Source organism: Neoarius graeffei, chromosome 6 (assembly GCF_027579695.1).
Source record: "Neoarius graeffei isolate fNeoGra1 chromosome 6, fNeoGra1.pri, whole genome shotgun sequence".
Lineage (NCBI taxonomy): Eukaryota > Metazoa > Chordata > Actinopteri > Siluriformes > Ariidae > Neoarius > Neoarius graeffei.
The window spans coordinates 105,123,130-105,150,980 of record NC_083574.1 but is presented as its reverse complement, the minus strand read 5'-3'; the positions used below and the strand labels follow the sequence as shown (position 1 = coordinate 105,150,980).

At 41.6% G+C, this 27,851-nt stretch overlaps 1 protein-coding gene across 1 annotated transcript; it reads left to right on the top strand.

Moving 5' to 3' along the window:
* On the top strand, window positions 1-26,699 carry LOC132887603 (long-chain fatty acid transport protein 2-like). Its single transcript, XM_060923072.1, has 10 exons — window positions 1-472; window positions 20,756-20,965; window positions 21,172-21,330; window positions 21,442-21,566; window positions 21,644-21,838; window positions 21,982-22,072; window positions 24,076-24,274; window positions 24,359-24,456; window positions 24,771-24,901; window positions 26,523-26,699. Exons 1-10 carry the CDS (start codon window positions 1-3, stop codon window positions 26,697-26,699), a joined length of 1,857 nt encoding a protein of 618 aa, XP_060779055.1.
* The last annotated feature ends 1,152 nt before the right edge of the window (window positions 26,700-27,851 follow it).

The following is a 27,851-nucleotide window of genomic DNA, read 5'->3' as shown; positions in this document are numbered from 1 at the left end:
ATGTGTCTCCTGTACGCGCTGCTGGCTCTGGTACTCCTTCTCCTCCTCGTTCATGCCCGTTTTCCGTACCTGGTGTATGATGTGCTGTATGTAGCGAAGGGACTTGGTGTGGCCATGAGCTTGAGGAGGTCCCGCAGCTCCACTCCGTGCTACACCATCCTGGACTGTTTCTTAGACTCGGTGAAGAAGCATCCTGAGAAGAAGTTCCTGGTGTTTGAAGGTCGCTCCTACACGTACAGCGAGGCGGATAAGCTGAGCAGTAAATTGGCGAGGGCTCTGCTCCATCACACCGAGCTGCAGGAGGGAGACACTGTGGCTGTGTTCCTCGGGAACGAACCCAACTTCATCTGGGTTTGGCTCGGACTTTCCAAACTGGGCTGCTCCGCTGCGCTGCTCAACTCCAACATCCGCTCCAGGTCCCTGCTGCAGTGCTTCAGCTGCTGCGGGGCAAAAACCCTCATCGCCGGAGCAGGTAAAACGTGTTGAGTGCAAAAGTTGGCATCCCCCTGTGACTGAATGGGAAAAAAAATTATTTAAAAAATTACACATCTTTATGAAAATAAGCTGGTGTTTCTCTTCAGGCTGTTGTTTTATTCATGTGGTTATTTTAAATTATTCTAAAAATATATCATTTAGGGCGGCACGGTGGTGTAGTGGTTAGCGCTGTCGCCTCACAGCAAGAAGGTCCTGGGTTCGAGCCCCGGGGCCGGCGAGGGCCTTTCTGTGTGGAGTTTGCATGTTCTCCCCGTGTCCGTGTGGGTTTCCTCCGGGTGCTCCGGTTTCCCCCACAGTCCAAAGACATGCAGGTTAGGTTAACTGGTGACTCTAAATTGACCGTAGGTGTGAATGTGAGTGGTTGTCTGTGTCTATGTGTCAGCCCTGTGATGACCTGGTGACTTGTCCAGGGTGTACCCCGCCTTTCGCCCGTAGTCAGCTGGGATAGGCTCCAGCTTGCCTGCGACCCTGTAGAAGGATAAAGCGGCTAGAGATAATGAGATGAGATATATCATTTATCATAACAGTAATTCCTCTTTTTGCATTTTTAATCTTTCTTTTTGTCATTGTTGTTTATACAAAAGTCCGAGGCTGCATTGAAAATCTTGATATTTTTATGCCTCCGCCACCGTAAGGTGCAGCAGGCATTCTGTTTGCGGGTTGTCCGTCTGTCCGTGCGTGCGTCCGTGCATCCCGAAACCTTGTGAACGCGATATCTCAAAGGCTAATGAAAGGAATTTCACCAAACTTTCACCATTTGTGCGCTTTGGGTCAAACATGAACTGATTAGCTTTTGAGGTTAAAAGGTCACAGGTCAAGATTGCTGTGAGGTCAAATGTCCATCCCCAAACTTTGTGAGCACCATATCTCAAAGACTAATGAAAGGAATTTCACCAAACTTTCACCATTTGTGCCATTTGGGACAAAGACGAAATGATTAGATTTTGAGATCAAAAGGTCTAAGGTCAAGGTCACTGTGAGGTCAAATGTCTGTCCGAAAACCTTGCGAACACAATATCTCCAAGGCAAATGAAAGGAATTTCACCAAATTTTCACCATTTGTGCATTTGGGGACAAACATGAACTGATTAGATTTTGAGGTTAAAAGGTCACAGGTCAAGATTGCTGTGAGGTCAAATGTCCATCCCCAAATCACAACTTAATAAGGTGTGTAGTCTACCAGGCGGAGGCATCCCCATCGACGCCGTTGGCGTCAAGTTCTATCTAGTTATTTTGTTTTTCATTTGAAACTCAAAATAAGAGTAAAATAAAGGAGAAATATTCAGAATTCTGCACAATTTCGAGGTCATGAGTCAGAATTCAATAAATATGACATCATACTGACCATATGAACTCCCTTGTTAAGAAGAAAAGGTCAGATTTTCTTCTCCCTTCTGTTGAAGCGTGTGTTCAGGCGGCACTGATGGATTTAATCAACCTGAAAAACGGATCATCAGGTTTTACACTTCAACCTTGTGGACCTCTGCTGCCTCAGAGATTCTGTCTCACAGAGTAAACAGTCACTGACACACACACACAGTAATGTTTCTCAGAGATGTTCCTCAGTTTACTGTAGGACAAACGTGTGTGTTGTAGCTCTGTGATTGGATGATGATGATGATGATGATGATGATGTGATTGACGATGCTAAGTTATCTATGTATAACGTAAATGGGTGATGAAGCAAAGAAGAGAGACATTATGTACCATTACATCACCCGTCATGATCATAATCTGATGAAAAGAAGAAAAACAGTGAATGAAGGTTATATTGATCAGTAAGCAAAGGGCAGAACGTGCGAGTGAAGATAAATCTAAGTAACCAAAACAAGTAGCAATCAGAACAGCCTGTTCCAATTCCAAGCATCCAAAACATATCTTTCTATCATGTAGGTATGATAAGACAGGATGTTACGTACGATACACTCAGATAAAGGTCCTTATCTCATCTCATCTCATTATCTCTAGCCGCTTTATCTTTCTACAGGGTTGCAGGCAAGCTGGATCCTATCCCAGCTGACTACGGGCGAAAGGCGGGGTACACCCTGGACAAGTCGCCAGGTCATCACAGGGCTGACACAGAGACACAGACAACCATTCACACTCACATTCACACCTACGGTCAATTTAGAGTCACCAGTTAACCTAACCTGCATGTCTTTGGACTGTGGGGGAAACCGGAGCACCCGGAGGAAACCCACGCGGACACGGGGAGAACATGCAAACTCCGCACAGAAAGGCCCTCGCCGGCCACGGGGCTCGAACCCGGACCTTCTTGCTGTGAGGCGACAGCGCTAACCACTACACCACCGTGCCGCTAAAGGTCCTTATATTAGATAAAACTTTATTGATCCCTTTGGGAGGGTTCCCTCAGGGAAATTAAGAATGGCAATACGTCAGTGAACTTGCATAAAAAATATTGAATCATGAATAAAAAAACATCCGTCCAAGTTTCAGGTTACTTAATTGTACACAAAAGATAATTTGTGTTGATTCCATGGCGACAGCCATCGGGGGGGGGGCGGGACAACGCTTCTGGAAATATCTGAAGGTGGTATTTACTGCTGGAAGTGTTGGGGCGATATAAAATTCATTCTCTTTGGAAATGTCTGTTTGGAAGCTTTCTTTTTCTCTCCTCCTGTGTAAAGTCCACAAGCGGAGGCCATCTGATCTGCTTTAATATCAACAGATCTTCATTTAAGGTACGTGAATCTTTTCATCATGGCACACCTTCAGCCTGTTCAGTGTGCTGAGTGCAGGATGTTTAGTCATTCTTCCTCCGTCACTAGCGATAGCTCTATTAGCTTTACTTGTGATAAGTGCAGATTAGTTAGCTCTCTGACGGAGAAGATTTCAGTGCTAGAAGCGCGTGTCCAGGCTTTAGAGCAGGTTAGTGAGCGTGAGAACAGTGTAGTTTCTGTTAGGGAAAGTCTGGACGCCCTAGGTGGAGTTAGCAATCCCCCAACTCCGGCATTAGAGCCCTTACAGCGGGGCGAATGGGTGACGGCTCGGCGGCATAAGCGTAGAGCCAAAGCTACCGCTGAGGCTCGCCCACGGGAGCACCACTCCTCTCCGCGTCACGTGTCGAACAGGTTTGCTCTCCTTAGTGATGCACCCACTGAGAAACCTGAAAGAGCTCTGGTTATAGGGGACTCTATCATACGGCACGTGAAATTAGCTCAGCCTTTAGGGGCACCAGCAGCTTTAGTCAGGTGTATACCGGGAGCCAGGGCGCCGGACATAGCAGGTAATCTTAGGGTCCTAGGCAAGCACAGGTTCTCAAAGATAGTTATCCATGCAGGAGCTAATGATATACGCCTTCGTCAGTCTGAGGTTACTAAGAGTAACTTTGTAGAGGTGTTTAAATTAGCGAAGGCGATGTCCGATGCTGTAGTATGCTCTGGCCCCATCCCAATGCGGCGTGGCGATGTAGCTTACAGCAGGTTATGGTCGCTGAACTGCTGGCTGTCCAGGTGGTGCTCTGAAAACAGTGTGGGCTTTATAGATAATTGGGCTAATTTTGAGGGCACTGCTGGCCTGTTAGGGCGGGACGGTATCCATCCCACTCGGGAAGGTGCTGCTCTCATTTCCTGCAGCATAGGTCATAGTCTCAGAACAGGCCTAGTTAATTTCTGACAATCCAGAGCCAAGGCCAGGGAGCAGACGAACAGGCTAAACCGACTGTCTGCTAGCTGCACAGAGTCGTCACTCAGGGCCCACTACATCGAGACTGTGTCTGTTCCCCGAGCTCAACAAAAAGGTAGAAATTTTCAGAGAGTTTGTTCCAGTAACCTAATCAATATAAAATTAGATCAGACTGACTGTACAGCTGCTGCCAGCACCTTTGATCTAAAGGTGGGGCTATTAAATATTAGATCTCTTACATCTAAAGCGCTAATGGTTAATGAACTCATTACTGATCAGGAGTTTAATGTACTGTGTTTAACAGAAACATGGATTAAGCCAAATGAATATATAGCATTAAATGAAGCAAGTCCTCCTGGATACAGTTATATACACCAGCCTCGTCTAACTGGCAGAGGAGGAGGCGTCGCGGTTATTTATAACGATTATCTAGGTGTAACACACAAACCTGGTTATAAATTTAATACATTTGAAGTTCTTCATACTCATATAATGTATGTAGCCTCGAAAAATAGGTCTACCCAGTTAATTCCGTTGCTTATTATTTACAGGCCCCCGGGGCCATATTCTGAGTTTCTTTCTGAATTTGCAGATTTTATCTCAGATCTGGTTATTTCCTTAGACAAAGCTTTAGTTGTCGGAGATTTTAATATTCACTTTGATAACCCAGAAGACCCTTTAAAAACAGCGTTTGTGTCCATCTTAGATTCAGTCGGGATTAAGCAGAATGTCATAGGACCGACCCATAATGGTGGTCACACCCTTGATCTAATACTAACATTCAGATTAAACGTAGACAATATAGTCATACTTCCACAGTCTGAAGTTATCTCAGATCATTGTCTCATCTCATTCAAAATATGTCTGAGTAATAATATATGCACCTCACCACGCTACTGTATTAAACGTACTTTCACGTCAACTACTGCACAGAGCTTTATAAATGATCTCCCAGAGCTGTCAACTTTGATTGGGTCACTGTCAGCCCCTGCAGAACTCGATCAGGCAACTGAATGCTTAGAGTCAACATTCCGCCATACTTTAGATAATGTAGCTCCTCTAAAAAGGAAAATGATTAGAGAGAAAAAATTAGCACCCTGGTATAATGATGACACTCGCACATTAAAACAGACCACTCGAAAATTGGAACGTAAATGGCGTCAAACAAAATTGGTAGTGTTCAAATTGGCGTGGAAGGAGAGCTTCCTGAAGTATAGAAAAGCTCTTAGTGCTGCGAGATCAACATATCTCTCCTCCCTAATAGAAGATAACAAAAATAATCCTAGATTCCTATTTAATACTGTAGCAAAATTAACCAGGAATAAGTCCACTATCAACACATGCACACCTGCAGTATGTAGTAGCAACGACTTCATGAATTTTTTTAATGACAAAATTGAGAATATCCGACAAAAAATTCAAACTACTAATTTAAGGTTAGACAATGAAAGTGACCTTGTAGTTAACAATATAACTGTATCAGATCATCAGTTAGAATGTTTTACTCCCCTAAAAGAAACTGAATTACTTTCATTAATCTCTACATCAAAAGCCTCAACTTGCGTACTAGATCCCTTACCGACACATCTATTCAAACAGATAATGCCTGGAGTAATTGAACCGCTTCTAAAAATAATAAATTCTTCTCTTATGATTGGCTATGTACCCAAATCCTTTAAACTAGCAGTTATCAAACCCCTGATTAAAAAACCTGACCTTGATCCCTGTCAGCTGTCCAATTATCGGCCAATATCAAACCTCCCCTTTATCTCCAAGATCCTTGAAAAAGCTGTGGCACAGCAGTTATGCTCATATTTACATAGGAATAACATCCATGAAATGTATCAGTCAGGATTTAGACCTCATCATAGCACAGAGACAGCACTGGTTAAAGTAGTAAACGACCTACTGTTGGCGTCTGATCAGGGCTGTGTCTCGCTACTTGTGTTGCTTGACCTTAGTGCAGCATTTGATACCATTGATCATTCCATTCTTCTGGATAGACTAGAAAATGTTGTGGGAGTTAAGGGAATGGCCCTCTCCTGGCTCAGGTCTTATCTAACTGATCGTTATCAGTATGTCGATATAAATGGTGATATTTCTAGACGTACCGAGGTAAAGTTTGGTGTTCCACAAGGTTCTGTCTTGGGTCCACTGCTTTTTTCTCTATATATGTTACCTCTGGGCGATATTATTCGTAAACATTGTATTAGTTTCCACTGTTATGCTGATGACACACAGTTGTATGTCTCTGCAAAACCTGATGAGAGACACCAGCTTAATAAAATTGAGGAATGTGTTAAGGACATTAGACACTGGATGCTTATAAATTTCCTTCTGCTTAACTCTGACAAGACTGAAGTACTTGTGCTAGGACCACATACAGCTAGAAGTAAGTTTTCTGATTACACAGTAACTCTGGATGGCCTTTCTGTTTCTTCACGTGCAGCAGTAAAAGACCTCGGAGTGATTATTGACCCCAGTCTTTCATTCGAAACTCACATTGATAACATCACCCGGATAGCTTTCTTTCATCTCAGAAATATTGCAAAGATAAGAAATTTAATGTCATTGCATGATGCAGAAAAACTAGTCCATGCTTTCGTTACCTCCAGGTTGGATTATTGTAATGCCTTACTGTCTGGATGTTCCAATAAGTGCATAAACAAGCTCCAGTTAGTTCAAAATGCCGCAGCAAGAGTCCTTACTAGAACTAGAAAATATGACCACATCACGCCTGTCTTATCCACACTGCATTGGCTCCCAATCAAATTTCGTATTGATTATAAAATACTACTATTGACCTTTAAAGCACTAAATGGTCTCGCACCACAGTACCTGAGTGAACTTCTGCTCCTCTATGACCCGCCACGCCTACTTAGATCAAAAGGTGCAGGCTATCTGCTGGTACCTCGTATAGTGAAGGCTACATCAGGGGGCAGAGCCTTTTCTTACAAAGCCCCACTGTTATGGAACAGCCTTCCAAGTAATGTTCGGGAATCAGACACAGTCTCAGCATTTAAGTCTAGGCTGAAAACATATCTGTTTAGTCAAGCCTTTTGTTAATGGTGTTTATGAGGTAAAGGAGTAGATCTGGAGGGTCCTCAGACATAGAGTGTTTTGGTAAACTGGGATGTATGGATGCTGTCAGTCCCCACTCGCTTGCTCACTCGAGTTTGTTGACGGTGCAGTGGCTGGCTGCTTTATGTCCCGGGGCTCCCTCATGCCTGTGTTACCTTCTGGCTCTCTCCTTTTAGTTATGCTGTCATAGTTAGTTGCCGGAGTCCCCGCTTGTACTCGGTGCAATATGTATACTGTTCCTACTTATTCAGGTGACATTGGGCATACCTAACCACCTGTGTTTTCTTTCTCCCCCCCCCCCCCCCCCCCCCCAAATCTGTCCCTCTGAGTTACATGGAGTCAACAGGAAATCTTTTGGTGGAGACGGTGGGGACCTCGACTGGCTATCGTAGCCTGCAGGGAATCGGCCGTCAGACATTCTGTCGCATGTCCCAGACCCGGTGAAATGTAACTGAATTGTCTTGGCCAGGCCTAAGGGTCCCATCTGCATCTCATCATTGCTGAGGAGTGTGCTCCCATCACCCAATCAAGCATCCAGCCAGAGCAGGTCATGATATATTTTTTACCATATTAACATGCCATTGTGCGTCATGCCTCATGTAAAGACTCTCGTCTCTGCGAGCCTACCACACAGATTTAATACTTGTCATTTTTAGGGCATACCTAACAACGTGTTTTCTCTCTCTCTCTCTCTCTCTCTCTCTCTCTCTCTCTCTCTCTCCCCCCCCCCCCCCCCATCTGTCCCTCTGAGTTACATGTTTATCCTGGGATTGAGATGCTGGCCTCTTCTGCCCCTCGGACCTGCTTGATCCATCCTGGTGCCCTGTGTCTGGTCGGAGTTTTATCGCCCCACTCCTGTGAAGGACGGCCCCATGAGGACAGTTGAGGGTTATACCTGTTAAAACTGTTGATATTATAGTCAGGCTGTCTGTTGTTGCCCAAATGAGGATGGGTTCCCTTTTGAGTCTGGTTCCTCTCGAGGTTTCTTCCTCATGTCGTCTGAGGGAGTTTTTCCTTGCCACCGTCGCCACAGGCTTGCTCATTGGGGATAGATTAGGGATAAAATTAGCTCATGTTTTAAGTCGTTCAAATTCTGTAAAGCTGCTTTGCGACAATGTTTATTGTTAAAAGCGCTGTACAAATAAACTTGATTTGATTTGATTTGTCTGTGAATGTTCAGTCATCCAGGTCATCATAAACCGTAAGTGCTAAAGAAGGCAACTGGACTTGCTTGAAATTCTTGAAATTCTCTATGAGTGATAAAAATGCGTGATAAAAATGACAGATAATGAGTGATAAAAATGGCAGAAAAAAAACGAGCAGACTGGTTAATTAGCTGGGCACGAGACGGCCAAGTTAAAATCGGTTTGGCATCAATATCTGAAAAACTGTGTGTGATGCTTTGCAATCACATAATTAACAGTTATTCCACAAAATCGAGTCATGCATGAGCTGACAGCTGACGAGGCGCACACCGGTAGCACCGAGTTGTCTATAAACCGTGTATGACAAGATTGAGTGGAATAACTGTTTTATTCTATCCACATTCACTGGATTTTGAGAAACAGAGCATTTTTATTTTTTGCAAATTCAATAAATAAAAAAAAAACTTTATCCAAAACGTCCAACAAAATAATTTCTGCTTAGAATGTAAACAACCCAGCAAAATGACAGGAGCAATTTGTGAAAACTGCAATAATAATAATAATAATAATAATTCTTGAACAATGAAAAAGATACATTCTTATCATCAAATACTTTCATTCCATATTTTGTTTTGGGGTTTTCTTTTCGAGCAGAGTTTTTATTTTGTCCTCAGTTGGTTCAGCAACACGCTCCACCATTTTGTTTTTCTCTACTCACAGAATATGAGCTGATATCCTAGTAGTAGAGTAGCCAATCAGAGCACGCGATTGCTCATATCCAGTGAATGTGGATAGAATAATGAGAAATATTTTCCATGGTATTTTCTGATGGATCTTTTTTTTGCCACAGTGTCTCATGAATGACCATAGCAACATTTTGCTATTCTGAAAAAAAAAAAAAACAGGCCATACTATGCTGTAACTGACCAGTCAGGATTGTGTATTTAGTAAAGTTGTGTAATAAAGTGTCTAATTGTCTGGTTGCTTCTTTATTCCTGCAGCGTTGATTGTTGAACCGTGAAGCATCGAGCTTTTCGGAATGAAGACTAAAACATGATCAGAGTGTATTTTATGATTAAACAGCAAGCGAGGAGTCGCGTTCTAATGGTTCTTAAATTTACCTTCAGTGAGGATTGTATTTAAAGCAGATACGCAGAGCCATGGCCTGACTTTCGTTTATAAATGCCTTGAGACCTCAAAAATGGCACAGAAATACTGTAGTTTTAAGCGTTAACAATAAATCTAATATAGTAATTTTTACGATTAAAGTGATTTATATAGGTAGCGGTCTGAGTGAATGACCTTGACATCTGTAACATCACAGCAGGAAGTCTATCGGTCTCATCGCCATTTCCGCTATACTAAAACACAGAGCTGACTGCAACTCCGATCCTCCATTTTGAGCTAATTTATCGCCATGCCACGTAGATGTGTTGCTGGCCGGTGCAGCAACATGACAGAAGGTGGATTTACGTTGCATTCATGGCCCAAGAATGTTCAAACTGCAAAGATTTGGATGCGTTTTGCGAGAAGTTCACGGGCACATTGGGCGCCTACGAAGTGGTCTCTCCTCTGCTCTGCACATTTTACTGAAGACTCGTACGAGACCTCTGATCTGTTGAGGAGCGTTGGCTATAAGCCCGGATTGAAAGAGGGTGCAGTACCAACAATTAAAGAAAAATAAAACAAGAAAAGTATTTATTTTATTTTATTTTTTAAAGAAGAGTGTATACATGTGGTTCATTGGCAGCAGAACAAGATGGCGGCGCCCTGTGGACCGCTGTCTTACTAACAGAAAAACAAAACTTTTTCCACTTACTAAAGTAAGTAACTTAACGAAAAGAAGATGTGACAATGCCTCCAAAGAAAACCATAAATAATCCTCAGATGGAGGACGACCTCAAGGAAATCCGTAAGTCGCTAAATCTAATGTCAGAGGAGTTGACTAAAGTAACTAAACAGCTGACAGTGCTAACGGAACTTGTAGGTGAAGTCAAACAATTAAAGAACATGATCAAAGAAAAGGACAAAACCATCTATGATCTGGAACGAAGGATAAATTATTTGGAACAATACACACAAATGAATGACGTTATTGTAACCGGACTATATGTTAAACCCCGATCATATGCTAAAGCTGTGGCTGAAGGCAGAAACGTTAACGAGGATGCTGGAACCGAGGATCTGCAAACACTGGAAATGCAGCTCCTGCAATTTTTCGAGAGTAAGAACATCTACCTCGATGCTAACAGTATCTCAGCGTGTCACACCCTTCCTCGAATGGACCACAAATCTAAACTTGCCATCATTGTTCGTTTTGTGAATCACAAGTACAAAACTGAACTACTGATGCAGGGGAAGAAGTTAAAGGGGTCCGAGGTCTACTTGAACGAACATTTAACTAAGAAGAATGCCGAGATTGCCCGAGAGGCCCGCAACCTGAGGAAAAACAATAAGATAAAAGCAACATGGACCAGGAATTGTAAGGTGTTGATACAACTGAATGGATCCACACCCGAACAGGCCAAAGTAATAACGGTAAGGGAGCTTAAAGACCTTGATCCATACAGATAATGTTGCTGTTTTTTGCTGTTGTTTTTTTTTTCACAAAGAAAGTCTGGCCTAGTCGGTGGTGTGTTATGGAGCAGATCAGAAATAGACTGTTTGTAGCAATGCAGTTTGCGTCATTGCTTTTTTTTCTTTTTCTTTTTTCCCCTTCTTTGGACTGATTTCTATATTATTGATATGGCATATAAGTGTTTTTTTTCTCTCTTTAATTGTTTTTTTTTTTTCAAAATGAATGTTGCATGGATCTTCTGGGGGTTTTGCATTGAACTATGCCCTTATTTTTGCATGGAACCTTGTTCTTATTTGCTGCATGAAATGTTGCTTTATGCATGGAACTTTGTTTTGTCGCATGGAACATTGCCTTTTGGGTACTATATCCGGGAAGGATATCCCCCTGCTATTTTTCTATGTATTACTATTTTATTTATTTATTTATTTTGATGTATTGGACTTAAAATGGGCAACAAAGAAGCGAATGAACGGAAAACTGAATGAACAACTGAAAGTCAGATTGTTTCAAAACAATCGGCCACAAGATCGGCCTTCAAGAAGCGAGAACACAGACGGGTAAGCGCAGACTCTCATTTGGATACAAAACAACACGTTGTTTACCTGCATTTAGATTAATCCATGTAACTTGTATTGTGTTTAAGTTAGCGGTATAAGATTATTTAATTTGCTTCAGAATGTGATTGTCTCAGTTCATCTGATTATTTAATGAGCCTTTTACGTTTTATCAGTGAAAATGCATGCATGTACATGTATGTTGCATAAGTTATAACACCCATACTGTTTTGAGACAGTAATCCACGCCTTCATAACATTTCGGCTGGATTACTGTAATGCACTTTATTTTGGAGTCAGCCAGTCCTCCCTCGTACGTCTCCAGCTGGTGCAAAATGCAGCCGCTCGCCTCCTAACTGGAGCACGTAAGAGGGAGCACATAACTCCCATCCTGGCCTCCCTCCACTGGCTGCCTGTGCACTTTAGAGTCCATTTTAAGATTCTTTTATTTGTTTTTAAGTCTTTAAATGGTCTCGCCCCCCTTACCTCTCTGAGCTCCTTCAACCCTACGCTCCTGCTCAGTGCCTCAGGTCAGCTGACTTGCTGCTCCTGGAGGTACCGAGGTCCAAACGGAAGCTCAGAGGGGATAGAGCTTTCTCCACTGCTGCTCCAAGATTATGGAATGAGCTACCATTGCACATTAGGCAAGCCTCCTCACTGTCCATTTTTAAAACTAGTCTTAAAACCCATTTTTACTCCTTGGCTTTTAACTCCGCATGAGACTCTGCTCTTGTTTTAGTGTTTTATGGTTTGCTTTTATTTATTGTTTTATTGTTTTTAATTGCTTTTAAAAACAATGAAACAACTGTTCTACTGTCTGTTTTATTTATTTCATTGCTTTTAATTGTTTTATGTCTTTATGTACAGCACCTTGTTTTCAACGACGGTTGTTTTAAAGTGCTATATAAATAAAGTTGAGTTGAGTTGAGTTGAGTTGAGTTAATGCGAATCAACCCACAATCAATGAAGTCAAATCAGTCTTAGTTGAGCAAGTCGGTAACGGTATTTCTTACTTTCACCATTAATTTTTATGACTTTGGTCTATAGCTGTAAAAGGCCTCGGCCTTAAAACCGGTTACCGCTGTGATGTCACGCACTCAGGGCTGGCTGGCTCAGCGGGGCAGCTCCAATCACAACCTTGCGGTCGATTTTAACTCTCAAAAATATATTTTTTATTCCCATTTATGCAGCATACAAGAGTCAAGGATGGAGATACTATCCACTCAGAAATGTATTTAAAAATAAAGGTTCTGCGTATCTGCTTTAAGGACGTCATGTTGTGATTTCTTGGTTGTTCTGATGTGTTCTCATGCTCTCCGGGTGCGTTCTCATCCTGAGTGTGTTCTGTTTGTTTATATATCTGATTTTTATATTGTGTATGTAACACATGAATATGTTGTTCCACTGCAGTGCTGATCTGCAGCTGATCACATTGTGCAAATGGTTAAAAATTACAAAAGCTCAAACGGTTGTCAGGTAAATATTGATCCTTAAATAAGTGCATCCAAAGGCAGTGTGGGACTCAGCAGATCAGCTCCAAGCTACTGTTGAAACCAAACTGAGTCAAAGATTAACATCCGATCAGCTGTTTGTTCTTGTGTGTAGTGACAGGGTCTCAGAAAGGTCTGATGTGTTACAGCTAGAAGGTTGAATCCACTCCTGTGGGTCAGTTTTGGGTCAATTTTGACTCTCCTGGTTCAGCTGGAGCAGACTGACGGTGTGGACTGATTGATTTGAGAAACCCTCAGGATTCAGACCAGGTTTATGATCTGCTCTAGCTCCTTATAAACCTGAAGCAGGTGAGGAACATCTGCAGGATCAGGTGTGTTTGAGGAGAAAGTGAGTCTGTGTGCAGGTTCAGGACTGGGTTGGGAAAGTCAAGTGTAATCAGCAGGCCTGTTATCTGACATGATTGCTTTTTGCCCTGCTGGAACTTGGCAAGTGTTTTCAGTGAACATGAGGCAGATGACTCATGGCCTCTGACTTTAAATGCTGCATAAGCTTCATAATTTTTTTTTAAAAACTCTCCTCACTCTCAGCTCCTTATAACCTCCATTTATTTCTTTAAGCAATTCTTGCTTTATCTTTCTTTATTTCTACTTATTGCTTCCTTCTTCCTTTTCTTCTTCTTCTTCTTTTCCTTCTCTCACCCCGCCCTCTTTTCGTTTCTGAGTGCAGCTGTTGCTTTTGTACAGAACGTACTCTGAATTCTAGGGAATTAAAGCAACACACATTTCAGCTCCAACACATTAAAACACTCACACACACACACACACACACACTTTATCGTCACACACTGAATTAATCTTTTATTATTTTTATATTATACAGCTGAGTGCAAAAGTTGCGTCAGTCTCAGGATAAAATGAAGGACAAAATACATAATTTTGTTTATTTTATATAAATACAAAGAAGGCTCAGTGTAAGATTAGTGTGAGTTGAACTGGTTATTAACCTTCTGAAAATAAAGTAGTAGTAGCCTGAGTAGTAGTAGTAACAGAATTTAATTTGTTTGTTTTCACAGATGTTGTTTCATTAACATAAGTAACAAAATGGTCAAATAACTAATGTTAAGGTGTTAATAGTGGGAAAAAAAGTTTGTACCCCCTATTCTGATTGTGATATTAATATCGTCAGTGTCTCAACAGAAAGGTCTGTGATTGGTTAATGCACTCTTGATGGACTTTAATTAATTTATTTTTAATGAGTGATGAGTCTACCTGTTAAGTGTAAGTTTTGATTGTAAATTTTCTAAATGTGAAACAGTGGACATTGTCAAGTCAAGTTTATTTGTATAGCGCTTTTAACAATAAAAATTGCCGCAAAGCAGCTTTACAGAATTTGAACGACTTAAAACATGAGCTAATTTTATCCCTAATCTATCCCCAATGATGAAGCCTGTGGCGACGGTGGCAAGGAAAAACTCCCTCAGACGACATGAGGAAGAAACCTCGAGAGGAACCAGACTCAAAAGGGAACCCATCCTCATTTGGGCAACAACAGACATCATGACTATAACATTAACAGCTTTAACATAAAGTCAGTTTCATTGATGTTATAAACTCTTCATTGATGGAAACTTGAGTGCAAAACAGTCCTAAAGTTAGCAAGTCAACTGTAGTCTCTCATCTCATCTCATTATCTCTAGCCGCTTTATCCTGTTCTACAGGGTCGCAGGCAAGCTGGATCCTATCCCAGCTGACTACGGGCGAAAGGCGGGGTACACCCTGGACAAGTCACCAGGTCATCACAGGGCTGACACATAGACACAGACAACCATTCACACTCACATTCACACCTACGGTCAATTTAGAGTCATCAGTTAACCTAACCTGCATGTCTTTGGACTGTGGGGGAAACCGGAGCACCCGGAGGAAACCCACGCGGACACGGGGAGAACATGCAAACTCCGCACAGAAAGGCCCTCGCCGGCCACGGGGCTCGAACCCGGACCTTTTTGCTGTGAGGCGACAGTGCTAACCACTACACTACCGTGCCGCCTCAACTGTAGTCCTCAGCCATAAAAGCATTACTGTAAGAGAATGCAGTACATTGTGAAATCTGATCCCATGTCCATGCAATAAAATGTATTATGACATCCCTCATAAACATGTAGGTCAATGATAGGAAGTGCGTAAAAGAGAAATAAAATGAAATGAGCTGGGTATACTATTAATGCTCCAAGGTAAACGGAAGTGAGAATAGTTCCCCTCATAAAATAAGTGTAGAAATGGCTTAAGGTGGGTGGAGCACAGAAGCACGGCAGACCAGAACTGAGTTCTCTCAAACTCCTTTATTTTAGCTTTTCATCTTTCACTTTACACTCTCCCAGTCACACGCACCCACACACAAGCATTCTGGTTGGGGGGAGAGCTCCCTTCCACTGCTCTCCCTCTCCTCTTATAGGGCGCGGTCACTGGGGAAGACACACAAACACAGGTTAATTCCCATCAGGTGCAGTGATTCCGCCACTTACCTTCCCTGACTCCGCCCCCCATTCACAGACGATGCTTGACCACGCCCCCGCTGCCACAATAAGATAATACTTTATTTATCCCCAAGGACAAATTCAAATATCCAGCAACTCATTAAAAAAAACAATCATTTTCCACCAGTCATAACCATAAAAAGACTAAAATAAATAGAACAATTAAAATAGGGATAATAAATAAGATAAAAACATGATAATTCAGTCCCCCCAGGATTTCGCGGGCCTTTTTTGTGATTGTTGCGGGCTAAAATGTCTGATGTTGCGGGGGGGGTTTCCAAAAAATTGCGATGAAAGTTGCGGTGTTTTTTAGGTTTTTGTTGCGATTACATTGCGGGAGGAAGTGAAAGTTGCGAGAAATTGTTGCGATTTTCTCTTTTTGTGATTAAAATTGAGTGATATGTTAAATATTAAGTTATTACTGAAAAATTATTGATTAAAAAAACAAAAGACACTGAGAAATGGTCCTATAAACAACTTTACCAATATAAAAGATTAGCAGGACTACAAAAATGCAGAAAAATAGGCTTTACTTATCCAAATGCACCTGTTGGTTCAAAAGTTAAAGTGCAGAGAACCTCACAGCACAACATGAAGTTACCTTAAAATATAATATAAATGCCTCAGCTTTCATGTAAGAAAAAAAAACTATTAATACTCGTACTGTGTGCAGGCAGTCTCTCCTGAAGACTAAATTAAACAATAATTATAAACTAATAAAATAAATGGCTCAGGCTTCATAGAAGAAAAAAAATAATTGGAACAGAATCTCACAGTATGATGCTGAAGCTGCCTAAATAATGGAAAATAAAATACCATTTTGGCAAAAATGTTGGCATCCATTAATTTCTTGTATTAAGTAAAAAATAATGTAAAGTGCACACAGTCCTTCACTGTAAACATAACACACTTTCAGTAACAGAATTTAAGCCTACATAAACACTGACTCGCACATGCTGCTTCTCTTGAACGTATACACGGAAGTAAGGCGGAAGGTAGTTTGTCAACGTCACCTCAAGACGACGCCAACGATTGGTCAAATTTGCGGGAAAGTTGCGGTGATTGGATATAATAGCAACACCACCCTGAATTTGCGGGGATTGGTTGAATTTGCATTGAAGTTGCAAATCGCAACATCGCGAAATCCTGGAGGGTCTGATAAATAAATAGATAAAAAGTGCAAGATGGGGCTGGGGGGGTCAGAGGGCATTAAAAAGTCTTATTGCAGTGGGGACAAAGGAGCTCCTAAACTGCTCAGATCTACAGCGCAGTGAGAGGAGCCACCTGCGGCTCCTCTGCCCAACAAGGAGGCTGTGGAGAGGGTGTCTGCTGTTCTCCATTAAAACTTTCAGTTTGTCCAATGAACCCCTCTCCACCACAGTTCTGAGTGAGTCCAGCCTCCTACCAAGCACCGAGCTGGCTTTTTTCACCAGCTTGTCCAGCCACTTGGTGTTTTTGTCTGTCAGGCTGCACCCCCAACACACAGAAGCATAAAAGAGGACACCGGCCACAACAGTATGATAAAATATGTGCAGCATCTCATCACACACATCAAAGGACCTCGGCCTCCACAGTAAGAACACAAGATGGCGGCACAGATGTTTTAGCTTGTATCTGTCCTACCCATGTTTGTTTTTTCTACTTGTCTGCGTCTTTGTTTTAAAAGTTTTCTAACTTTTATTACAACATACGGTAACTTCTGCTATTAACAAGAAACAATTGACATAGCCAAATTACGTTACAACAACAAAAGGACAATATGTGGCCAGTTGGATGGCTATACTTGCTGGGCAGCTTGGTACTGTCAGTCCCTGTCATGGAGAGATCAGGACATGGTGATGGTTTGGATACTTCCCTTTGGATTATTTCCCCCTGCACAGTAACATGCTGTATCCAGACATAACATCGTGTTCCCAATGGATTACGGTAGAGTGCACCGCTGGGTTGTCTACACAATACAATTGTCTACACAACAGCATCATCGTTACAGACAGCGATAGATGCATTACAGTCTGCTTTTAGCTGCTACAAAGTTCCCTACTTAATTTGAAACTGGTACTAAATATCAAAAAGACAAAATTTATGATTTTTACATGTTCTCGCTCATCACTTACTAATTTTACAATTTCAACACTAGATGGCACTCATTTAGAGAGGGTAAATTCTTATAAATATTTAGGGGTATGGCTTGATGAAAAGCTAAACTTTGGAATTCATATTGATAACCTAAAAAAAAAAAAAGCTCAGACCAAAGTTAAGTTTGTATTGTCGGCTGAAAAAATGTTTTCCTTTTGTTGTTAGATTGAGATTGGTCCAAAGTACCTTTCTACCAATTTTAGATTATGGTGATATATATGCATGCTCCTATTTCTTTTTTGAAAAAATTGGACGTAGTGTATTATGCTGCTTTACGTTTTGTGACAGACACAAAAGCAAGAACACATCACTGTAAACTGTATGAAATGGTTCAATGGACGTCACTGTCACTCTGAAGGAAAAGTCATGTTCTGATTTTTCATAGTTAAAGCATTGATTGGTAAATTACCACTCTATATCAGTAATCTGTTGTCACGTCAAACCCGTGCTTATAGCACAAGGTCATCAAATAAAATAATCTTGAACATCCCATCAACATGAACAGTGTTGGGCAAAACTTCCTTTAGCTCATTTGCGCCATATGCCTGGAATGAACTTCAGAACAAACTAAATCTTGAGTTATTACTCTCTCTCAATGTATTTAAAAACCTTTTAAAAACAACTATTACAGAACAATGTCATTGTTTCTAACCTAGCTTCTCTGGTTTCTTAATGCATCTTAACTGTACCCTCCTCTATGTTTTTTCTTTATTCTTTGTTTTCTTTTAAACTGAATGTTTTATTGTAGTGTGTGTCTTCTGTTATGGTCTTTGTATTTACTGTAACTTTTTGCTGCCTATCTTGGCCAGGAATCCCTGGCAGCAGAGATATTGTATCTCAATGGGACCTTCCTGGAAAAATAAAGGCTAAAAAATTTAAAAATAATAATAATAAAAAGAAGAAGAAGAGGCGGCTCTGCCCCTTCTTGTAGAGAACATCAGTGTTCAGGGACCAGTCCAGCTTGTCATCCAATAGGACCTCCAGGTATTTGTAGGAGTGCACCACCTCAATTCCCCTGTCCTCATATGGAGACTGGCAGATGGGGTGGCCTACATCTTCTGAAATCCACCACCATTTTAGTCTTAGTGGTATTAAGGTGGAGGCAACTCCTACTGCACCAATCCTTGAAGTCTTCCACTTATGTCCTGTGAGTGAACTGTAAAAGAAAAGGGGTGGGGCAGGGGGCGAGGTTAATTTCAGGTGGAGGCAAAAAAATTCAAACTCACTTAAAATATTATGATTTTTTAAGTGAGTCTAAGGACATAATTTGCACACTGCAACTTTAATAACACTTCAGAGTCATTCATGATTTCATCCATCTATCCATCCATCCATCCATCCATTTTCTGCTGCTTATCCGGGTCACGGGGATAGCAGCCTAAGCAGAGCAGCCCAGACTTCCCTCTCCCTGGCCACCTCCACCAGCTCTTCCAGGGGAATACTGAGGCTTTCCCAGGCCAGCCGAGAGATGTAATCTCTCCAGCGTGTCCTGGGTCTGCCCCGGGGTCTCCTCCTGGTGGGGCATGCCCAGAGAATTTCCCCTGGGAGGCGACCGGGGGCATCCTATAACAAGGTGCCCAAACCACCTCAACTGACTCCTTTCGATGTGGAGGAGCAGCGGTTCTACTCTGAATCTCTCCCGAATGACCGAGCTTCTCACCTTGTCTCTAAGGGACAGCCCAGCCACTCTGCAGAGAAAACTCATTTCTACCGCTTGTATCCACGATCTCATTCTTTCAGTCACTACCCACAGCTCGTGACCATAGGTGAGAGTGAGAACGTAGATGGACCAGTAAATTGAGAGATTTGCCTTTTGGCTCACCTCTCTCTTCACCACAACTTCATGATTTCATACAGTGTGTAAAAGGTGTGTGTGTGTTCATTTTTAAATGCCATGCCATTTTCATATAGCCTAGTAAACTAGACCCACCCACCTAGCGGCCAAAAATATTTTTGCCTAGCGAATGGGTCTAGCCTCGCACCATATCAACAAAAACACCCCGGGCATCAAATCGTGCCCGCCAATCACAACGCAAGGTTTTTGTTTGGATTCTTTGGGCGGGCTTTTGCAGGAGTGACGACAAAGCTGTGCGACGCTGGAGAAAGCGCAACAGGAAAGATGGCTACGGCTAGTGAACAGCGCGCATTTGACTCCACTTTGGAATCAATTTTAGAAGAATTAGACTTGGAGTTTTCGTTGAGACATGAGCAGGAAGAGGCTCTCCGCTCATTCCTTTTCAAGAAGGACGTTTTCGCTGTTTTGCCGACTGGCTATGGCAAAAGTCTGATCTACCAGCTGGCTCCGCTCATAGCCAAAAGGATGGGCTAGTTTGTGCAGTACGAAGAATTAATAAACAGCTTTGAAACATTACTTTTTGATTGTTTCTTATTTTCCCGTTATTTTAAATTTAAGGGAAATTATTTCACCAAACACCACTAAATAAAAACTCTCAAAAACAGTTTAAGCAAACCCTTGAAAAACACTTGGGAAAAAAAATGAGTGTATGTTAAGTATGTGGTACAGACTCCAAACTTGTGGTCATTATCTCCAAACTTCTTAATATCTAGAACCTGTTTATTAATTAATACGCATTTTGAAAAATTATTTATTTCAAGGCCTCCCCCACTGCTTTCTGTCGCTCTGACTACGTCACAGTCACTGTTGCGCTGATTGGTCAGAGCGTTGGCCTATACGCACAGAGACAGTTTGAAAGACAGCGGTTTGTTCCTCCCACCCCCGTCGGAAATGTCTACGGGTCGAGGCCAGACTAAATATTCACATTTAGTCTGGCTTGCCAGGCTAATTTTCATATTTATATACAGTAAATGTGAAGTGTGTAATCTAGAAATCATTCCATCTCCAGATAGCAGAAGGGGAGGAGCTACAGCACAGGCTTCATGAATATTAATGCGATCGCTACTAATCTGTGCTTTAATACAACAACCTGAACTGAACATAAACATCTCGACATTAACGTTTTCACAGCGTAGCATGTGTGAGTCTGTTATCTCTCTCGGTGTGTGTGCGCTGTGTTGTAGCAGATTTTTGTCCATGTGTTGAGTTCTGGTACGTTGTAGGTGTGTTTTGAAACGTTTAGGGATAAAACACTATTTTCCTGCATGTTATCTGCAGATTTAGAGGAAGCAGTGGAGGAAGTACTTCCTGCATTGAAGGAACAGGAAGTGCATGTGTTCCTGCTGGGTGAAAATTGTCAGAAGAATGGACTCATAAACCTGAGTGAGAAAATCAGTGCTGAGAGCGACGAGCAGCTACCACGTTCACTTCGATCCAAAGTCACCATGAAAACACCTGCAATCTACATTTACACTTCAGGCACCACTGGTAGGACACACACACAGAAACATGCACACACATGCACACCAAGACACACTAGTGTTCCAGAATCTTAAACTTTTGCTAGCTAGCTAAATCTTTGATAAAGACAGTGATTGTGGAAACAAGACAGAACCATCAGGAGCATCATCATCATTTCCCCTCAGATGTGCAGTGCAATACACATGTACTCTCTGTGTATATGTGTGTTTCAGGTCTTCCAAAAGCGGCTATGATCAGCCATGAGTGGATGTGGATGGCCTCCTCCCTACAGCGAATGTTTGGTGTCACTTCTGATGATATCATCTACGTGTACCTGCCCCTGTACCACAGCTCCGCCTTCCTCATGGGCCTGACCGGGGCAATACAACAGGGTACATCCCTTAGCCCCGCCCACAGAACCACTGTATGAAAGTTACAATGTTGTTCATTTCTGAATTAGTTATGGTGTGTGTGTGTGTGTGTGTGTGTGTGTGTGTGTTCAGGAATCACGGTGGTGTTGAGGAAGAAGTTCTCCGTGTCTCAGTTCTGGAACGACTGCAGGAAGTACAATGTGACAGTGATCCAGTATATTGGCGAGATCATGCGCTACCTCTGTAATACACCCAAGGTAACACAACACACACGTCACGAATACATACCCAGTATAACTCGCTAACCCCCTCAGAGATGTGTTTTCTCCTGTAGACGGACAGTGATCGTGTGCACAACGTGCGTCTTGCTATCGGAAATGGTATCCGTGCCGATACATGGACGGAGTTTATGCAGCGGTTTGGAAACATACGTATCTGCGAGTGCTATGGTGCGACAGAAGGAAACATTGGGTTTATCAACTACACTGGGAAAATAGGTGCCATCGGACGGGTGAATGCGATCCTAAAGGTTAGCACGTGATTTACCACCTATAACTATAACATTTTAACTAATACACAACAACAGTGTGTTAATGTTCTCATGATTTGGATGTGTGTGTGTGTGTGTGTGTGTGTGTGTGTGTGTGTGTGTGTGTGTGTGTGTGTGTGTAGCAATTTGTACATTTTGCTTTCATTAAATACGACTATGAGATGGGAGAACCAGTTAGAGACTCCCGAGGATTCTGTGTGAAGGTTTCAGATGGTAAGTAGGACGACCTGTACTGTTCGAGCCTGACATCCGACAGAACCCTACTGTTAGCAACAGGTTTTTAAAGACAATATTAAAAAACCTTACTGTGAAGACCACTGTTGCTAATTTGACTGATATTAGCTACCAAAATCATGTCTTATAGCAAATAAGTAGACTTAAATTAAAATTAAGTTTTCCCCGAGCACTGTAGCTGATTTTAAATTTACAGTGTCTTGCAAAAGAATTAAAATGGATTTTTTAGGGGGCTTAGCACCATTTGATTTACACAGCATGCCTACAGCTTTAAAGGTGCAAATAGTTTTTTTATTGTGACACAAACAATAAGATGAAAAAAACAGAAATCTGGAGTATGCATAGGTATTCACCCCCTTTCGTATGAAACCCCTAAATAAGAGCATCATTAAATCCATTATAGCAAAATGGAACGAATATGGCACCACTACAAAACTGACAAGAGAAGGCCCCGCCCACCAAAACTCACAGACCGGGCAAGGAGGGCATTAATCAGAGATGCAACAAAGACACCAAAGAGAACACTGAAGGAGCTGCAAAGATCCACAGTGGAGATGGGAGTATCTGTCCATAGGACCACTTTAAGCCATACACTCCACAGAGTGGGCGGGGCTTTATGGAAGAGTGGCCAGAAAAAAGTCATTGCTTAAGAAAACATGTTTGGAGTTTGCCCAACAGCATGTGGCAGACTCCCCAAACACACGGAAGAAGATTGTCTAGTCAAATGAGACCGTCATGGGAAACGCCATGTGTGCTGCAAACCCAACACTTCCCATCACCCTGAGAACACCAGGGTGAAGCATGGTGGTGGCAGCATCATGCTGTGGGGATATTTTTCATCTGCAGGGACAGGAAAGCTGGTCAGGACTGAAGGAAAGATGGATGGCACCAAATACAGGGCAATTCTGGAGGAAAACCTGTTTGAGTCGGCCAGAGGTTTGAGACTGGGACAAAGGTTCACGTTCCAGCAGGACAATGACCCTAAACATACCGCTAAAGTGACACTGGAGTGATTTAAATGGAAACATGTAAATGTCTGGGAATGGCCTGATGAAAGCCCAGACCTCAATCCAATTGAGAATCTGTGGCATAATGGCCACTTTAATAGGAACTTGTTGTTGGTTCTAAGATCCCTGTTCTTGGCTGCAGGAGTGGAACCCAATGTGTTCTTCTGCTGTTGCATGCTGAGATGCTTTTCTGCTCACCACAGTTGTAAAGAGTGATTATATGAGTTACTATATCCTTCCTGGCAAAAAAGCTCAAACCAATCTGTCCATTTCCCTCTGACCCTCTCTTATCAACAAGGCGTTTGTTTCCACCCACAGAACTGTCGCTCACTCACTCAGTGATTTTTGTTTTCCACACCATTCTGTGTAAACTCTAGAGACTGTTGTGTGTGAAAACCCCAGGAGATCAGCAGCTTCTGAAATACTCAAACCAGTCCATCTGGATCAAACCAACACCCAGACCACAGTGAGAGAAAGTCACACTTTGAGATCACAATTTTTCCCATTCTGATGTTTGAACATTGTGAACATTAACTGAAGCTACTGATTTGTATCTGCGTGATTTGATGCATCGTGCTGCTGTCGAGTGATTGACTGATTAGAGAACTGCAGAAAGCAGACAGCAGGTGGGTGTGGGGGTGTTCCTAATAAAGTGTCCGGTGAGTGTAGACCTATTGGATTTGGACTGTTAAAAGTGGTTAATCCTCCAGGTAACCATTGTGCTTTGCACCACTTCTGATCTCCATTGGAATTTGCAACACTGCCTTTGTAAATAGCATTGTTAATTCATTTAAAAGACTGCAGCCATAAACTTTAACAACTTGCATGTGTGAGCTGTTTGTTCTGTTTATCATGTGGTAGTAAAGATTAATGAAATGTGGTTAACACAGAGGGCAAGTCATAGTTAATTAAAACCACAAAGCAGCCAACAATAGTCGTGTGTTTGTGTGTGTCCACGCGCACACATGTGTGCAGGAGAAACAGGCCTGCTGGTGGGTAAGATCACTAAAACAGCTCCGTTTGCCGGCTATGCTAACAACAAGAAGCAAACGGACAAAAAGAAGCTGAGAAATGTGTTTGAGCAGGGAGATGTTTACTTTAACACTGGAGACCTGATGAAGGTTGACCAGGAAGGCTTCATCTACTTCCAGGACCGCGTAGGAGACACATTCAGGTGCTCATCCACCAAACAAACCGAGATTGTTCAGGATACATCACAATGTGCTGTGTGTGTTTATTGCTGTTTACTTTGTTGCAGGTGGAAGGGTGAGAACGTTGCTACCACTGAAGTGGCTGATATTTTGATCATGATGGATTTCATCGAGGAGGTTAATGTCTATGGAGTCAAAGTGCCAGGTATGAAATCAACATCTTGCAGACAATTTCCATTCATCACCATTAGCATGAGGTACATTTAAGGGAATTGGGTTTTGGAGGTGATGGAAATCTTGTGCTTTGGCTATAAGCAGGTTTGTTGAGAAACATGATTTCAGACAGAAGATATTCATCTCTTGTGTTTCTGAAGTAATGCTAGATAAAATCAGATGATCGTTTCAAAGAAAGATTGGAACAGTTAACAGTTTAGAAGGTTTATTGTCTTGCTAGTTTATGAAATTATTGTTTTATGAGAGTGTGTGGCCTTCACTGATGCCCAAGTGTGTGTGTTGAAGGTCATGAGGGCAGAACTGGAATGGCTGCTGTCACGCTGAAGGAGGGACAGGGCTTCGATAGCTCTGCTGCCTACAAACACATTGAGGGCTACCTGCCCACATACGCCAGGCCACGTTTCATTCGGATACAGGTAACACCAAACATCATCATCATCACTAAAACACACCATGAATACTTTCACTAGGCAAGTAACAATTCACCCAGGTCACAATTCAGTTTGATTTATGATGTTTTTGAAAAAATAATTAAATTAAGAAAATTTTATTCCCCAAAAAAACCAACATTTATTTTTCCTTTTCTTTATAAACTTAACTTTTCCTTTCGTTAAATTAAACAAATAAAAACACTTTTTACAATGGCATTTAGCAGATGCTCTTTTCCAGAGCAACATACAACACACCCAGAGGTTAGGTGCCTTGCTCAAGGGCACTTCAGCCATTCCTGCTGGTCCAGGGAATCAAACCGGCAACCTTTTGGTCCCAAAGCTGCTTCTCTAACCATTAGGCCTAATGGTCCCTTCCACATTTGTTTCTTTTTCTTAATAACCAACAATAATTATTTGCCTAAGTTTGTAAATGCTGGAGTAAAATATACTAGCCTGTTAAATAAAATCTTCCTTTTATTAAAAATTAAAAAGTCTAACAAATAGTTCTTTTTTGAATAAACTTTCATGAACATTTGTATTTCCTCCATTTGCTTCACTTTTCTTTATCTTTCAGCAGTCTGTAAAAAGAGAGCTCCAATTTCTTATTAGATCTATTTGTACACAATCACACAGCAGCTCTTTCACATTTTCGATCTGTTTTTGTGTGTTTTTGTGGCATTAGAGCTGTGTTACTTCCACCTATGGTGAAGTCACATGTATTATTCCGTATAGGAATAAAAGAGTTTATGCAGCCTGATAATAATCACAATTTGTGATTTTTATTTCTTTGATTTGAATATTTATAGATTTGTATCGCAATTTATTATTGCACGATATATTGTTACATGCCTACCTTTAACACAACCATCATTAAGTATTGGATGCTAATTAAACCTTGCAAAGGTCAACATTTTGCAAGGATTAACTGTCCTTGAAAAGTAGTTTTATAATATCACCATGAAAATGTGTTGAAACTACATTACAGGCATTTAACAACCGCTCTTATCCAGAGTGACATATAACACACCCAGAGCAGCAGGTGGGGGTTCAGTGCCTTGCTCAAGGGCACTTCAGCCATTGCTGCTGGTCCAGGGAATTGAATCAGCAACCTTTTGTTCCAAAAGTTAGTTCTCTAACCTTTAGGCCATGGCTTCCCAAATGAGTTTGATGTTTATCTGTAGTTGTTGGTCAAATTATTTGTGGACATAAATGGATAAATCTGTTCTGTCTTTTGAGATTCAGCATGCACGTGACGTTCCTCAGCACAGCTTCAGACACAACTTGATAAACAATGAGCTAGTTAATGTAGCTAGCTAACAAACTAACTAACACTAGCTAGTTAGGCTTCTTATCAGATGGTGCTACGTTAGACTGTAAATGCTTTTATACCACAACACTGCTGAATCCTGGGTTGTGATTGGTCATTGAGTGGTGATTGGTAAATGATTATTTTTCTATAACAGCAGCTCTGACAAATCACAGGTTTATGTTAATGCACTCCTTTTAATACATTATCATTTCTATAGTAATGGCTTATTCGCCAAGATTCATCCGGTTCAAACTCAGGGTCAAAACAGTAACGTTGTGTTTCTCTGCTCTCCTGCAGGAGACGCTAGACATCACCAACACCTACAAACAGATGAAGGTGAAACTGTCTGAGGAGGGATTCAATCCCAAAGCCATCCAGGATAAGCTATATTTCCTGGACGACAGGAAGAAAACCTATGTCCCCATGACGGAGGACATCTTTAAGTCCATAAGCGATGGACAATTGAGATTATAACACACACAGAGAGTGAGACAAAAAAATGAATTGCCTTAAAACAGAGATTTTTATTATTCAAACATCAAACAGGATTACATGTATAATTAGTGTTTTGCCATTAAAATGGTAGATTAAATACAAAGAACAGGAAAAAGGAAATGATGTGGATATCTCTGTAATACCAAAAACACATTAGAGTTATATTTGTATTATATGTTTTATAAATGTGATAAGGATTTGACCTGCAGCTGATATCAGTAAATAAAGTTTGATTTGAGAATCAGGGTGGTTATTTTCTGTGATCGCTAAAAGCGGATGGAATCAGCGGAATCTGTTCACTCAAGCAGAAATGGCTGTTTTTGATCTTTCCGAAATCTAACACCCTTTATTTTGAAAAAAAAAAACACCACAACAAAATCAATATTGTTTGATGTTCTGTTTCAGGCAACCAGTAACTAATTGCATTGTATCTTTAAAGCGAGATGGCCTTTTGATTTCATAAAATCGGTGAAATTTAGTTCCATCTGAAATGTGGTGATTGTGATATCTGTTTATTTCTGTAATATCTCACAAAATATCAGGCCATTCTGTGGCTGGGAAGTTATTTAATTTGAGGGGATTAAAGCAAATAATGTGCATGAAATCACTCGCTTGGCGCAGTCAAGCAGACAGAGGAAGTCCGTGTGCGCATGCGCAAGTTTACCTTCTTCTTTTGGGTTTTACAGCATCCACAGTGTTGCATTACTGCCATCTACAGGTTTACCTTTGAGCGTGCACTGACAGTTCCATCATTCTGTCGCTAAACGAACAGCTGATCACACCGAGGTGCTCGCTGAGCGTCAATATTTATTAGTTTGGTCCTGCATTTCCTTTCCTTCATATATAACATAACGTCTTTTCTTTTCACTTTCTGTTACTGTAGTCGCTCTTTCACGTTTCATTCGCACACTCACGTCCTCCATTTTTCTCTCCTGTTTCAAATTTGTATCCCACAATGCCTTGCATGAATGGGGAAAGCCCACCACGTGAAGCATGACGTAGTATCTTGTATTGGGTCATGGTGAAGCAGGAAAAAATAGCGGAGAATTTTGGGCCACATGGCTCTAAAGTCATTCATTGTTCTATTTTTAAAAAATAATAATAATAAAATTGGAAGTCTGTGTGTAGTGG

What these genes read in the sequence shown, in the direction of transcription:
- LOC132887603 (XM_060923072.1), top strand. Translation starts at nt 1, where the DNA reads ATGTGTCTCCTGTACGCGCTGCTGGCTCTGGTACTCCTTCTCCTCCTC. An exon ending in CTGTGTGAAGGTTTCAGATG is followed by an intron (nt 22,073 to 24,075) that starts GTAAGTAGGACG and finishes ACATGTGTGCAG; the next exon opens with GAGAAACAGGCCTGCTGGTG. An exon ending in CTATGGAGTCAAAGTGCCAG is followed by an intron (nt 24,457 to 24,770) that starts GTATGAAATCAA and finishes TGTGTGTTGAAG; the next exon opens with GTCATGAGGGCAGAACTGGA.